Source organism: Poecilia reticulata, chromosome 13, assembly GCF_904066995.2.
Source record: "Poecilia reticulata chromosome 13, P_reticulata-male-v2, whole genome shotgun sequence".
NCBI lineage: Eukaryota > Metazoa > Chordata > Actinopteri > Cyprinodontiformes > Poeciliidae > Poecilia > Poecilia reticulata.
Genome location: NC_088842.1, coordinates 28130793 through 28146587, shown reverse-complemented (window position 1 = coordinate 28146587; position 15795 = coordinate 28130793). Strand labels below are relative to the sequence as shown.

The 15795-nt window shown below is 38.4% G+C and overlaps 1 protein-coding gene across 15 annotated transcripts in view; it reads right to left on the bottom strand.

Annotated features, from left to right (window-relative positions):
• Positions 1 to 15795, bottom strand: part of tenm4 (teneurin transmembrane protein 4) — a 210990-nt gene that overhangs the window by 85641 nt on the left and 109554 nt on the right. For all 15 annotated transcript variants that reach the window (XM_008426387.3, XM_008426390.3, XM_008426389.3 and 12 more), the window contains 4 exons: positions 13544 to 13708; positions 10170 to 10384; positions 7630 to 7840; positions 729 to 830 (listed from right to left, as the gene is read on the bottom strand). In XM_008426387.3, coding sequence (XP_008424609.1) covers positions 729 to 830; positions 7630 to 7840; positions 10170 to 10384; positions 13544 to 13708 — 693 coding nt within the window. The remainder of the gene's footprint in view (positions 1 to 728; positions 831 to 7629; positions 7841 to 10169; positions 10385 to 13543; positions 13709 to 15795) is intronic.

Genomic DNA, 15795 nt, shown 5'->3' with positions numbered 1-15795 from the left:
AACAAAATGGTTTATGTTATCAAAAATAGAATATCAGAGAAGTTAATAAAACTATGGCCTAGCATAAATCATAATCTTGCGTAGTTAGTAGCGGAAAGTTTTGATATTTGAATATTGCAGGAGTATTTAAAGGCCAAAAGACATAAAAGAAATCTGATTCCAGAAAAGGAAAACACCATTATCCTCTAAGTTTAGAAATGGGGAAATTTAGGCAAGGTGATGTTTTCTTCAAGACATAACTTGACTCATGAAGAGGAGTGGCTAAGAGAATTTGATTTCTGTGTCACATTGCGATACTACAGGCAAACAGCAAGTCAACAAGGATTCTTCCACATTGCAATACAAAAAAAGTATAAACTACAAAACTACACCAGTACTTTTTAGAAACAACTAGGGTTGCCAATACTGGTAGTTTTGTGGATTTTTCCCTTCAAAACTAAACATAACTAATCATTTCAAGGCATTAAACATAAAACTGATTAAACAAAAACAATTTTAGCCAGGTAATATGTGAATCTGCTTGTGCGATATGCTCTTTTCAAGTAGAGACAGAGGCAGAAATAAGTAATTTGGTCTTGTTTTGTAAAATGTGAATTACAGTTAAATGCTACAATAACATAAAAATTACTCTCCCCAAAGCATAAAAGCCATAAATGAGATTATCACAGTGACCTAAAATATATCTGAATGATGGGAATAACTGTGAACTATGAGAGGAAATGACTCACCTCGCCCACAGTCGGGCCCTTTGAATCCTAAAAAGCAATGGCACGTTCCAGAAACACAGTCACCGTTTCCAAAGCAGTTGCTGGGACAGTCATCAATGGAATCTACAAGAGAGCAATCAAGAGATTTTCTGAGTAATGTGATTTGAAAAAAGAAGAAAATTCCATGCCACTCATTTCCTTCTGCTGATTATTTCCCTTTGCTAATGACAGTGATGAGAACACGCTCCATCAGCCCCGACGTTTATATTTCACTGCATGCAACTTGTTTGAGTGTTACTTATGTTCCACACAAATGGTCTGATTCATGGGCAGGGAGAACAAGTGACAAATCATTCCAGTTCTCAAAATTTCCAAATTACCCAAACGTCGAAAAGAGCAACATTAGCAACATTTGATAATCCTAATTTGAAGCACTGATTACTAAATGAGGTCAGCGACTGTGAAACTTGCACGTTTTCACGTCAGTGCTTTGTGTCTTTGTCTTGCTGTCAGGGAAGGTATTAACAGAAACAGTGAGAAAGCTGAAAAGAACACTTTGTATTCCTTCTCTGCCAATTCATCAAGTGCTGCAGTGTTTAAATGCAACATGTAAATCAGCTTTGCATTTAGAAGTTAAAATTCCACAGGGACACAATAATTTTTTCTTGGCATCTTATCTAATTGTACTTGGACTGCAATCAAACGAGTAATTTACAGCAGTCTCATAATAATTCATGCTAAATAGATCATTTTCACTGCAGTTAATAGTAACTTTCAAGCTATGCAGCGAGTCAAGAACACAGTTGATGAATAAACTTTGCATTCTAAAATAAAGATTATCTTGAGGTTTAGTCAAACTACCAATGATAGTGATTATGAAAATGGACTTAAATCCTTGCATAAGTTTCCTTTATGCTGCTGCACAGCAGGAGTGTGTGTGAAGAATAAGTCTAGAGGATTTTCTTTTTCCCTTTAATATGCCACTGGTACTCTTTTCAAATGAAACTGATGTCAATCTAAATGTTTTAGAAGTTTTCTGCAGAGTTTACCATGAATGTGTGTGGTTAACCTTTAAAACAGACCAGATATTTCAGGTCTGTTTTAGGTTATTAGCAGCCCATTTTTTATGAAACACTCTTGAAAGTGGAATTTGCGTTACTTTGTGAAAAATCTATATTTATAACTCAGTGTTATAAATCCATATTTTTCAAAATTTGAAGTTCTCAGCATCTCAGAACAGTCGGTAGCTGGCAAAGTAAAATTCATTCCACAAAAGTTTAGCGTGAATTCCTGGGAAAAACTTTGTGAGGTAGATTATTTTTATGTAAACCTTAAACCTTAAATCTGCTGTAGTTGTCATGCCAGGGTACTAGACGGTGCTGTGATTATAAAATGACGTCAAAATTTCCATGCTCATTGTTCGTTACCTCGGAGGTCCATTGAGTGTCTGCATTAAACGGAAATTGCATCTCCATCTCTGATGAACCAAGTGCTCATGTAATACATAAATATTCAGAATGATCAGAATGTGCTAAACTGAAAATGTTAAGAAGCACACATAGCATGTGTAGAACAAAACCTGCACCCTTGTGTTCTGCACATGTGTGTTTCCCTCCTCCGCCCTGATACCTGGTTTCAGAAAGTAAGGGTATCTGAGACCCCAGTCACTGAGTCGCAACAGAAAAGGTCTATATAGTGACAACCAGCACCATGTAAATGAGGCCTTAGTAAGAACCTTGAATATTACAGAGTCAGCAGCCATTTCTTCTCTGTGCCTGTTTCCTTCGCACATCACAAGCACAATGGCATCTGGAGTGCAAGTCGACGACCGAGTGAAGGACATTATCAATGAAATGAAAGTGGTGAAGAGCGTAGCTCAACATAAAGACGTTTGTAAAGGCATTTTCATGTATTTGCAATTGCAAGACACAAGATTGTAAACTAGAGTACATTCCTTACAATGGAAACAAAACAAAGCCAAGTCTAAATTCTTTTTCCTAAACATCTCTAAAAAATATTTTATTTGTCTCTCAAATTATGTCCAATATACTGCCTAAAAACATTTGCTCCAGCGCTGCACTCTGACACATCCTTTTATTAGAGACAAGACCAACCAGTGATCTCCAAAGACAGCAGCACAGGCCAGAAACATGATGCTCAGCAAATTAAGTCTGAAATGGTCCTGAAAAACTATCCAATCTTGTCCACTGCCTGCAGGCAGCACAAACTCTAGGGCTAAAACTTATTGAACAAAGATTCTCTTGTACTACACAAAAAGTAAGAAACGCGAGCCATGGATTCAGCTTCCCGGGACCCCGGAGAGTCAATCATCACTAAGGATGCAATGGAAGGCAGGGGGAAAAAAGACAAAGAAAGAGAGGGAGGAGGATACAAGCTGACCAGAGACGCACTGTGAAGACAGGGAGGAGGGGCCCGTTGTATTAATGTGCTGTCGGCTTCCCTATGCCATGTTGGGTTAGCTAAGGGATGAAGGGAACACTATCCTCCGGTGTGGTGGAAGCACTCTGAGGTTTGGTGGGTTTTTGATGGCCTCCCAACAAACTAAGTACACAAAGAGGTCAAGGATTTTTTGCACAAAGCCAAAAACACCAGCAGCATCTTTAGGCCACAAAGGTCATGGTAACAAAAATTAAATGCATTTGCTCAAAATGAGAAATTCCTACTTGTTATTACTATTACAAAAGTAAGATTTAAGATGCCTTTCGAAAGTAATCACAACCTTTGAACTTTTTCACATTGTCTTATTTTAGAGGAAACAGTAGACTGTGAAAAAGGGAGAAACTATATCATGATTTTCACATTTTCTAGCAAAAACTAGAAGAAAAGTATTGCATGCATTTGTATTCCTTTCCCCTTGTAACACTTCATAGTGCTACATAGTGATACTGCTGCGAGTATTTCTTTCAACTTTGATCTCCTACCCAGCCTCTGCTGAACAAAACCTTCCCCACAGAATGATGAAGTCACCACCATGTTGCAAAGATGGGATGGTAAATTCAGGGTTTTTTTTGTTTTTTTTTAAAATACAAATTGCATTTTGCATTAAAGAGTCAGTTAAGACCTTTTTGGGACATGTCTAGTATGTCTGTAGCCAGCAGTTTTCAAATCCTGCCCCAGATTCTCAATTGCAATTAGTTAAGAACTTTGATGAGGCTCAGTTCATACTTTGATTTTGTGCAACTTTGTGTTGGTGTATCGTATAAAATCCAAATAAAATACCTTATAAATGCGGTATTACGTAAAATAAACTTGTTTTAGCTTTATATCATGTTATAATGTTATTCCCTCATTAAAAACATACTTGGGGTGTAACTTTTGCTCCCATAAAGTAACACCTATTGTCTCATTTTCAATCCTACATACATAGTGTCAGGAAGAGTAGGAGGTTCTTAAAGAGACAACAGCCAAATTATGTTTGATTCATGCAGCATTTTAATATCAATTTAAGGTAGCAAAGTTACTTGTCTGTGCCATTAAATTGCACAATGTGCCTAGAAAGTCTCTAACACTGCTCCTTTAAAGTTTGTGCTGCTTTGTGAGAAAGTGTGAAAAACTTCAAGGTGTGTAAACAAGGCACTGTAGCATACAGAGGTGTTATTTCGTAAAAAGCCCAACTCTAATCAGCTGAAATAATTATTCTGGGAACAGACTGCATCAGGATGCATCTGATTAATGCTAAACTATTATGCACATTTCTATGCTAAACACCATACAACCTGTCAAACCTGTGTTGCTCTGTGCTCTTATTTTGAAAGCTGGCACAGTTTAGCAGATTACACAGTGCCCACGTCTGTTGGCTGTGATTCCTCTGAGAGCGAGGAAGGGAGGCCATGAATATCTCTTAGCCACACACTCGACATAGGCCAACGCATAAATCACGGATTCAAGCTGAGCTTCATTGAAATTCATTACCCTTCATATCAGGGGAGCTAACTATTGTGAGTCTCTGCAGTCGGCGAGGACAGAGCCGGGTTCAGGAGCTGCCGGTTTAATCAGCAACTTGCCACGGTCTCAGAGGACGTTCAACACCTTTGAAAGATGGTAGGCAGTAGACAGAAAGAACCTCAGCGACGGAGTGAGTCAAGGTAAAAAGACAGACACTGCTGCTGTTTTTTTACTTCCTTTGCTTTCCCCAGATGTGGAGAGCTAATGCATGTCTGGCTCAAGAAAGCAAGGACAAATGGCTGCAGGTTCCAGAGGGTTGTAACACAAAACATTCACCAGAACATATTTTAACTCAGATTAAAGGAGTTACTCAGATAAACAGGTAAACTTTGTCATATGTTATATAAAAACCTTCTTGTATTAGGTCAGTTAGAATAACCTAAATTAACCTAAATTATGTTCATATGCTAAACCCTAGAAATGTTCATGCATGTCCTTAAATGTTAGTCTTTAAAATGCATAACATCAGTTTTGGGCATCATTCGTTCTGATCTTTATCCACAGGTTTTGTGACAGAGCTGGTCAGATTTATAGTCCACCTCAGTCACACACACCTTTTCAACCATGCTGACCTATTTTTTATGGGACTGATATCCGGGCTTTTATATGGCCACTTTAAATCACTGACTTGAGACATTTTGTAATTTGGCACTATGCTTTAGTCATTGTCCTTTTGGATGACCCATTTGTGCCCTAGCATTGTGCCTGATGCTTTGAGATCCTTCAATATTTACACATAATGCTCCTTCGTCATGATACCGTCAAATTTATGAAATGCTCCAGTCCCTCCTGCAGATAAGCACCAACACACAACATGATGCTTCTCCCACTAACAGATGGTGTTGTGAAGGCTGCAAGCGTCTTTGTTTTTACTCCAAATGTAATGATGGTCTTTATGGCCAAAGAGTAGAATTTTAGTTTCATAAGACCAGCATTCAAAACACATTTATACTTGTTTACAATTGTTTGAACAGAACGTGGTACCTCTAGCCATCTGGAAATTACACCCAAGGATGAACCAGAAGTCTGGTAACCCTGATAACTTTCATGAAATCTTTGGATTTCCCTAGGATGTTAAAAAGGAAGCAGTTTGTTTGAAGTATTACATTAATGCATGTATGGCGGTGCCTAAAATTAAGTTAAAGCTATTAAATAAGGCTAATCATAGGCTTACAAATACATGATATCACCATCTGGACTTCTCAAAATTGTTTAAAGCAGGGGTATTATGAGCTTTATCTTATGTTATATTATGTTATTATTGTTCCTACAACAAAAAGGAAGAAAAGAGTCTGAAAAAGTAGCAGCATCTTAAAAAGACAGAAGCCCAATATTAAGGCATCAAATTGCAAAGCCAAATTTCTCCTAATTTGTGTTTGCTATATACAGCATAAGACCATAAGACCTAAAGGCAACAGTTATTTATTGTGCAACAAAATGGCACTATGTGTCTGGAAAACACAATACTATCATTTTAAAAGCATGTGTACTTATAAAACTAAAGAAAGTAATTCCAAAATTGTACTTTTCTGCCTTTTAGCAAATAGAAAAAAAGGGCTATTTCTAACTGACCTAAAACAGGTCAATTTCAGTCTGATTTAATGTCAGAGTCATGAAGAAAAGGATATCTGGTTTCAAGTGTGTGTTTTGTTATGGTGGTAGACAGCAAGAAAAGCTTCCATTTAATGCATGTAACGTGCAAAAGGTTGTAAAACGACACTTTTTTCCCACCCAGTGTTGCCAGAGACAACTAAAATAATTTCACCGTGAGTGTCTCTTAAACAATGCTGCTTCTGTTTCACCGTCTGCCTGTTATGGATATTGCACACATATATTTCTATACCTGTGCGGCTCCATTTGAAGGTCAACTCCATCCCTCCACAGCTCAATACGATTCAGGCAGGCGGTGGATTCAATTTCTGCTGAAGGGCACTTAACCGGTGACCCATTTTAGAAGGGCCCCTCTGCCTCCCTCTGAGCTCCCGTGAGCAAATCGGCTCCTACACAAACGAACAGAGCCAGGATTCTTGCTCCCGACTATCTCTGCCCCACCCAATCCGACGTACTGAATACTTTATCTAGCTCTGTTTTCTCTGATGCAAACCACAGGAGGGCTTTGCGCGCATCCAGTCAAGAAGAACTAAGCAAAAGCAAACACGGCGCCCGTCCTTCCCTCCCTTTCTCGTGTCGCATCATATTTTAAGCATTGAATTACAGTTGTTGTTGGAACAGCAGGAGGGGCGCAGTGCATCTCCTGCTCGTCTTCACTCGAGGACAGCCTCTCATCGATCTGCTGCCTGGCACAGCCACTGTCACATATGGACCGTGGCCCGAGAGCTTTTAATTAAAGAGCATGTGAGAACAGCTCCCAGCTGCCATGCCTGTGAAAGTCGACACCTCGGGCCCTCTCACACCTTGCTTGATACAGCCGCGCTAATCAAAGGCGCTTAAGGGAGAACAAAGAGCGACGCACAAAACGGAGTCACCTCCACAAAGAAAGGACATGCGTGCGAAACGCAGTTGCGTGCCACTCCGGAGTCAGAGCGCAGGAATATCGTTCCGTCTTTGATTTATGGTAAGCAGATGGAAATTGGAGCAAAGCGTGATCAAAAAATGGGGACTAGCAGGAGGGGACAATCATACTTTGAATTGTATGCAAATGTTTCCCAGACGCTGGACCCCTGATTCGCTTGGAAGACACTCAGGCTAATGAGGATATTAAGATCTCTCAACGCCCTTCTCAGTGGCATGGCGGGATCGCGCTGATGTCCTGATTTTGTAATATTCTGTTTCACCTTGATTAACCCACACTCTCCTCAGCCACTGAAATCTAGCTGTATCTCTTACTTTTGCCCCAGTTCCGCACTGTTTGCTGCAGGGTGCTGCAGGGTGGTATTATAGGGATTAGGGATAGCTATTACAGGTTTCATTAGCAGGCCAAGCCTGCAGCACTCACCTATGGCAGTGGTGAGGAAGGAAACGGTTTCGGTTTCCTTCCCGTCGTTGTAGACGGCCAGGTGCCAGATGCCCGAGTCCATGTACTGGATAAAGCCCGTGTCGTGTGTGGTGATTGGTACGAGACTCCGCTGCAGAGCTGCAGGCCCCTCCAGACTGTGAACATCCTGGGCCAGGAGCCGCCGCCCATCCAACAGCTCTACAAAGTCAAACTGCAGACAGAAAGTGAGAATGAACTGATGGATGGACCACAGACATGCCATTAGGAGTGACACATGAGACTCCAGTGCTTTCAGCCCCTCTTTATAGCAGAGCATCATTTGGTGTGCATGAATAACTCATCATCATTCCAGAGGAGCCTGAGTCAAGCCTTGACACAGCTCAGCTGGATGGGCTGTGATAATTTCAGAGTCCAAATATCTGACATGAAAGTCTTGTTTGAAATTATTAAACTGAAAAACGGAAAGCTGGGGAAATTAAATGTAAAGTTAGTGTTTACCAAATAACATCTGCTCTGATATGCTTCATATCAGTGGAGAGTCAATGAATACCAATGAGGCAGCATTTCGTTTTCATCCGCAAAATGAAAGGAATCCTGACTCGTGTGCTCAGTCTTTGGATGAATACTCGACTCTGGATTATTTTCTCTGAAGTGAAAATGGAGGGGGAAAAAAGACCAGCCTGATTTTTCAACCAAAAAAAAAAAAAAAAAAAAGTCGGATTGGACATTAATGCAAACAAAAATCCTGCTATGTGCAATTTGTTGAACTCATGTTGCATTCAGAGCAGAAATTTAAAGTCTGCAAGGCAAGATATCAGAAATGACTAATGCAATACACATTTCATTCTGTTCGAAACATAGATGGGAAATTAGTGAAAAGAAAAATCTTCTTCTCTTGGCTTATGAGTCCAGTCTCTTTGTGATTCATTGATGGTGCTGAACCTGAAAGAAAACTGCCACAAATTCATTTTGCAACAAAGAAGGTGATTCATAATACAACAGTGAAATTTATAAAGCCGTTTGTATTCATGACACGCTCCAACATGGTTAGTCCTTTTTTAAACAGTATTCCAATTTGTTTTCTCTGGATGAAAAAAAATGGAAAAAGAAGAAGATTCTTACACTGTGTGGTCATGATTGTAAATTGCTTCACAGCACGGCATTTATAATTCAGCCCTGACTGTGTAAAAAAAAGAAAGACACAGAACTAGTGCAGGAATACCGCCACTAAACTGACAAGACATTTTAAGCCCTGTTTTTATAGCATTGCAGGGTTCCTACAAATTTAAATTTTAAAGTTCAATACTTTTCCAGACCAATTTTCCTAGCAGTGTGTAGAACATTCTGTGAAATCTGAGTGTAAAAAATTAGCATATGGGGTTTTAATAGCTCTCTGTTCAACAGATCATAAAGAAACAGGATGCTGAAACTCGTTTCAGCTTCAGCTTCAGCAGACTAGTAAAGGGTTATTTCACAGCTTTTCTGGTTTCTGGATGAACATAAATCTGCTGTATTTGAAAATCAAACATTGAAATGTGCTTATTTTGAACAACATTATCATATGAATTGTGAATGATTTTTTCTTCATGGACAATTTATGATCTCTGATCATTTCATGATGTATACAAAAAAAGGTAATGACATTGCTGCATTTGTCATTAAAATATTCATTTAAAAATAAATATTTTCACATAGTTTAAACTTTTACCTAAGATCTTGTGGTCACACAGGTCCAGCTTAAGAACCTTATAATTTAAAAGCAAAGTTAACTTTCAGCACTTTTATTTCATAACCTAATAAGCAACCTGAGTGAGTAAAAAATAACAATGCATGTTTGAAATTCAAATATCATCAGCATAAAGAGAAACTCTGTGTCCTATTTGAACTGCATATCGTACAGAACTTTGAAATCCAATTTAGATTCTGAGGTCGTAGTTGTTGATGTTAAGCAGATACGGAAGCAAAACCCAAACTGTGCAAAAACAAAACTAAATTGCCAATGGTTTGACAACTGAATCAAATACATGACTAAGGCCAAGTTCACACGAAGGTGAACATGGTAAATTTGCATCAGTGATTAAGAGAAAATGTACATCCAAATGACTGACCACAACAAAGCCAATATTGGTCTTGGCAAAACCGAAACACCGAACCGCGCCATGTTTATTTGTTGGTCAGATGGAGGTATGACGTTATTGTAAAAAAGATCTCCTAAAATGCTGGGGATGTGTTGATGCCAACCATGTCTGAATTGTTTAAGACAGAATCATTTTTATTTTTAGCATACTGAATCACACAAGGGAAAGATATAAACCATGCAAGGCGTGGTCAGTATTGAAAGAAAACAATAAAAATTAAACATTCTGGTACCCCAGACTTACCCAAATTTGCAAATGATAAAATTAAATTCCATACTTTTCTGCTTATTATGCAGACTTTTCCAGTCTGCATACTAAGCACATTTACAAAACTTACAAACAAAAGATACTACAAAAAATAGAATAGAAATGACATTTCATGAGTATTTTAATACTTCCCACCTGTGTGTGTGACGGAGGAAGGCCTCTTCTTCCATATATTCCCACTAAGGCATCTTTGCTGAGTGAAACGTTAAACTTTAGGTACATGGGATGATCGATGAAGACCTGGGATCTCCAGAAGATACCAGGAGGAATCTGCTGGGCGACCTTGCGTCCCACGTCAATCTCCCCCATATCTATATAGCTGTCATCCGGGAACAAGCTGTCCAATTTGCCTGCAATGCACACAGAGTTAATCGGTCAAAGAGATCACATCATTAATCCAGAGAGCAGAGGAGCGGTGAGGTTTGGTCTGCAGAGGCAAGGGTCTGACCATATCACAGACATTTAATCACACTGCTGACAGCCAGAGAAAAAAATATATAATGAATGATCTCTCTGACCACTGACAGAGATTACCAGTTACACAGGAGAGAAGACGGTATATAAGTGAGAAAAATCTGACTGAATTTCATTTTATACAGTGCCTTGCAAACAGTGTCATACCCTTAGAACCTTTCAACTTTCTCAGCATAACTGTGACGTGAAAGAAACAGTCCATGGTCCTTAATTACTTTTACAAATAGAAATCTAAAAAGTGTGGCAGCATTCCAGAGTAAAAACTCTGGAAAATTATCTTTTGCTGCAATTTCAGTGACAGGATTTGTAGGGTGTTTATCAGCTTGGCTGAAATTATTGCCCATCCCTCAATACCAACCACTTCAAGCTTTGTCAGATTAAATGGAAAATCTTACCACAGATTCTCAGTTAGATTTAAGTCTAGAATCTGAAAAACGAATATGATTTGATGAAATCCATTTCATTGTACCTCTGACTGCATGTGAAGGATTCTATCCTGCTGGAAGATGATTGTCAACTCCAAGTCTACACTCCATTCATCTTCCTATTAAAGCTGTGAAAGGGAGATCTGAGAAAACCATCGACTAGACAGAAAATTTGAACAGGCTCTGATTGGTTGTTTCTGAGCGAGGGTGTGTTTCTGCAAATGGCAATACGACCTATGACAGGAGGCAGAGGAGCTTTTTTTTGTAGATTATCTGTCTCATATTCTATTATCAGGACAATTTTATTGAACATGAAAAAATACATGTATATATATATTTTTATAAAAACTAAAAGCTAAAACTGAAGCTGCCCCCACCAGCTTAACACTGAGAGGATGGTGTTATGTAGATATTTTTCCTGATGCTGTTCACTCATGTTTTATAATGAACTTCTAAATCCTTCATACAAACACAAAGATGGACTCTACAATCAAATGGCTTATAAAAACATTTTTACTCAAAATTTTATTAATTTACACATAGAAGAGTGCTGAATGCAAATTACCGGCCACAAATTCCATCTATGATATTTGTTTATTCAAAATATTTACACCTATAAAACCCTAAATAATACGGGGTTTGTAATTGAGAAAAATATGTGAATAAGTTTAAACGGGAAGAACGCTTTTAAATGGCAATGGATCTGTCTTAATGTAATTTGACTTTTTTTTTTTTAAATGAAAAACCAAAATATTGGAATATTTGTGTTTAAGAAGTATTTACAGTAAAATAACCTGTTATTATTTTTGTTACAGTTATAGAGTAATAATACAGGACAGACGTGAGGAAAAACTGTTCAAAAACTAGCTTCTTAATACAGAGGAGTAAAAGGAGTCATTATAGTAAAGAGGGAACTTAGTTGCTATCACCTGCTTGGGTATTAGAGAATTTACCTGCAAAAATCCCCCATATGCTCCATAGCACAACTTTTATTGGACTCAGCGGAAATAGCAACATCTGTTTGACTGTGTAGATGAGCTAATTTCAGCAGCAATGCCGGCTACAGCAGACATCCATACAATCTCCCCCCAGGACAGGGAAGCAGACACGGCTTTAGGTTACACACACGTGGCACACCAGATGGAAGTCCTCTCAAAAGTCCATCAGCGACAATAGGGGTTTATCAGGGAAGGCAGGGCACACTCCCCAACTCCCCGATCGGGGCTTTACATAATACTACAACCCTCTAGCTCAGTTTCCACATGCAGGCAAAGGGTTTGTGTGTGTGTGTATTTATGCAGCACATTAATGGTGTGCTCATCAGACTGTTTAAATAAATTATAAGGTGAGATAATGGCTCTTATAGTTAAATTTTTTTTTTGTTCTGCAAGTTACATAATGCCATGATGGAAAGAAAAAGGTTGGAAGAGAGGGCTCTGTGCTGTGCATCATCTTTATTATACATTAGGTAGTTGAGCACTGTTGCTGGTGACAGCAGTGGAAAATGAAACTATTTAAAAAAACTGCACTCATTGATTTGCTATCAGCAGTCGTGGCTGTGCAGGCTTTGGGGTTTTGCTGTAGTCATGCTTGTTGTTACCTAAACACACTTTCTGCTGTCTGGTAAATGAAAAAGACAACGCCTGGATTCATCTATATGATAATAAACCCGTCCTGCACCTACTGTAGTCCGCCTGTGGCAAATCACATGGTGCAGATCTGGGGGCATTTTCTCAAGAGTGGAGCAGAGAAAACTTTCCCTGACTTGAGCAGTTGGTACCAAAGGGTGAGCACATTCTTTCTTTGGCTGCCAGGAAAGGCAGTCCAAGCTGGAAGATGAAAGGATCACATCCGTTCTGAAGGGGACAGAGTGGCTAATCCCCTTCCAGTCCCTGGATACTCCATCCCTTAAGCTGCCCCATATTCTCCCTCCAGGAACAAACAACACTTTCCCACTTACAACAACTTTTATAGGATTACAATGCAGATCTCTGTGCATACCGTGGAGACAAGTGAGCGTAATGTGAAGCTGGATGACAAAATAATTACAAACTTGCATGAGCTCTGAAATGCCATCTGTAAACTAAGATTTGAGAAGTTTGTTTGCCGTTGAGCATTTTTCTAAAGAGGGCGCAACTGGGAGCTGTGCCAAGCATTGGAAAACTGCAGACAATTTAGGTAGCTTTATTCACAGCATACGACGCCTTGCAAAATGTATTGTAGAGCTTTTCCATATTTTGTTACTTTAGACCCACAAAATTCTGTGCATTTTATTGGGATTTTTTGCGACATTGAGAAACAAATGGCATTCAGTTCAACTTTTTTTACAAACAGAAATTAGAAAAATGTGACAAGTATGTTTTCAACTTCTCTGCACTAACAAACCTAAATGAAATCCAGTGAAGGGTGTTAACTATCAAAATCTCTCACAATAAAAAAAAATAAATTATTTGCAGATTTCCTTTAACAACCTTCTATTCCTTGATTTTTTTGTGGGTTTTTTAGTTTTTATCACACAGTGTCCTAGTGAATTAATTGGAAGTTTGTGGTTGCACTTTTGCAAGGCATTGTATGAAAAACTGAAAAGAAAGATCAGAAGAGTGTACTTACTGTCATCTCTTCCCCTGTGATCTGGTATCTCCAGCCCCGTGTTGCCTAGAGGTGGTAAACTCAAGTCTGTAGGGAATGGTAGGCCACTTGTATTATCTTCTGACAGCTGGTACATCTGTCTCTGCATGGGTTGGAGGTGCCAGTTTAACCCCAAAAGGTGAATGGCTGGAATATTAAACAAAACAAGAGAGAAATAGTTTGAATGCATTCAGTTGAGTAAACTAATCACCTTCCATAAAATTAACCCGAGTGCATGACATTTTACTGAAGAAGAATGCAGGACTCGGCTTAATGGTTAATGGCTCTTTCTCCAAAGTGCTGAGCACTAACATTACAGGATGAATTGTATCACAAGCCCATGGGACCACATGTGTCTCTCCACACCAACACTGGCATGGCCAATCCTCTGTGTCTTGTCATTTTCCCAACCCTATTACCTTTATGCTTCCCTACAAAACCAAAGGACAAACCTGGGGGGGAAAAAACACATCAGCAGAGAGAAACCCGGGGTGTTCTGACTGAACAAAGCAGATGAATCACAAAGATATTTTACAAGGTCGACAAAAGAAATGTCCTTTAGAACAATGGTAGCACAGCAGAGCATGGAGGAGGAGGGGCTGACCATGACAGATCACCAATAAGAGAATGGACAAGATGAGCTTACCAAGGCAAAAGCCAAAGCAGAAGGCAACAGTCAGCAGAAAAAGGCAATGCACTCAATACAGCCATGTCTTTGTTTGGTTGGTTCACTTAAGGATCCAATGCAAATAGCAACACAATTTAATCAAAAAACTACTTAAGAGTTTAGAATCCAGCTGGGGCAAAATACACATCTGCATGCGATAATTTAATTTCATTAAATTCTTTTGTCTATAGAGAAATTAAGAAATTAACTAAGTACTTCTGGGACAATGAATAAAATGATGTCAAATATTATGTTTTAACACCTAGACTTAATTCTTCTATCTAATCTGAATCTGAATCATCTGACAATCAGCAAGTGAATCAAAACTAACATCTACTTTTCTTATCTGTTTGTTGATTAAACACTTTCTGGTTATGCTAAAAAGATTAAAAATGAAAGTGATAATAAAATGATAATGACATGAGCTCCTAAAATTTACAGCTAAACCAAATGTTCTAAACGACATTCAAACACCTCACTGTAAGATGTTCCATCTCACTGACTGTGACTTAACACTTACAGTATTTCTATTTCAAATATCGAAGTTTAACAAGAAACTGAGGACTGTGATATCACATTTGTATTTTTATCTCAACATATTTGATATTTGACGCAAAATACATTAAAGACATGTCGTTGTACAAAACCTCTAGACCACTCAGGTCTTCTGGTTCTAAAGTGCTCTGCATTCTCAGAACCAAAACCAAACATGGAGATGCAGCATTCAGTTTTATGAACCACAAATCTGGAACAAACTGCCAGAAAATTGCAAAACAGCTGAAACACTAAGCTACTTTAAGAGAATGGTAAACACCAACCTGTTTAGAATTGCTTTCGACCCATAATCACTGGAACATTGACTAACATATTTGATAAGTGATGATTTTGATGATGGCACTTGACAAAAGGTATTGTTTGTTATTGGTCTCACAATTGCTGACTGTTTGATGTTTTATGATGCTTTTAATGTTTTCATGATGTAAAGCACTTTGAACTGCCTTGTTGCTGAAGTGTGCTAAACAAATAAACTTGATTGATTGATAATACATGAAAAAATGAATGAATAAACATAAAATACACAAAATTATAAATATGTGCAAGGTTTTCCATATGTTGTCAGCAGCTTGAAAAACAATAACTGCCAAATTACGGAAACTTCAGCGTAAAATCAAGGATTCTAATTTGCTATGCCACTCTTCCTGCTTAAAAAAATAAATAAGTAAATCCTAATAAGTTTGTTTACAGTATGGTAATGATATTTTTGTTTTTGAAGAAAACACAATCCAACCATAAGCAAACGTCTAAGCCTCCCCACAATTCCATCCTGTTATAATGTGCACTTTTAATAAACTGTGTCCTGGACTGGTTAATTTTTTTGGTAGGCTCTGTGAAATTACTGTGGCTAACTACTAGTCGTTAATTATGCTAAAGTTAAAAGCGTCTGCTTTTGTGCATTCTAAAATCCTCTGTTCAATTTATAAAAACATAGAAAGCATTTTGAGCATTAGGACCACTATAGAATTAGATAAGCATTGAAAATAATAAGAAAGAAAAGAAACCCTACAAA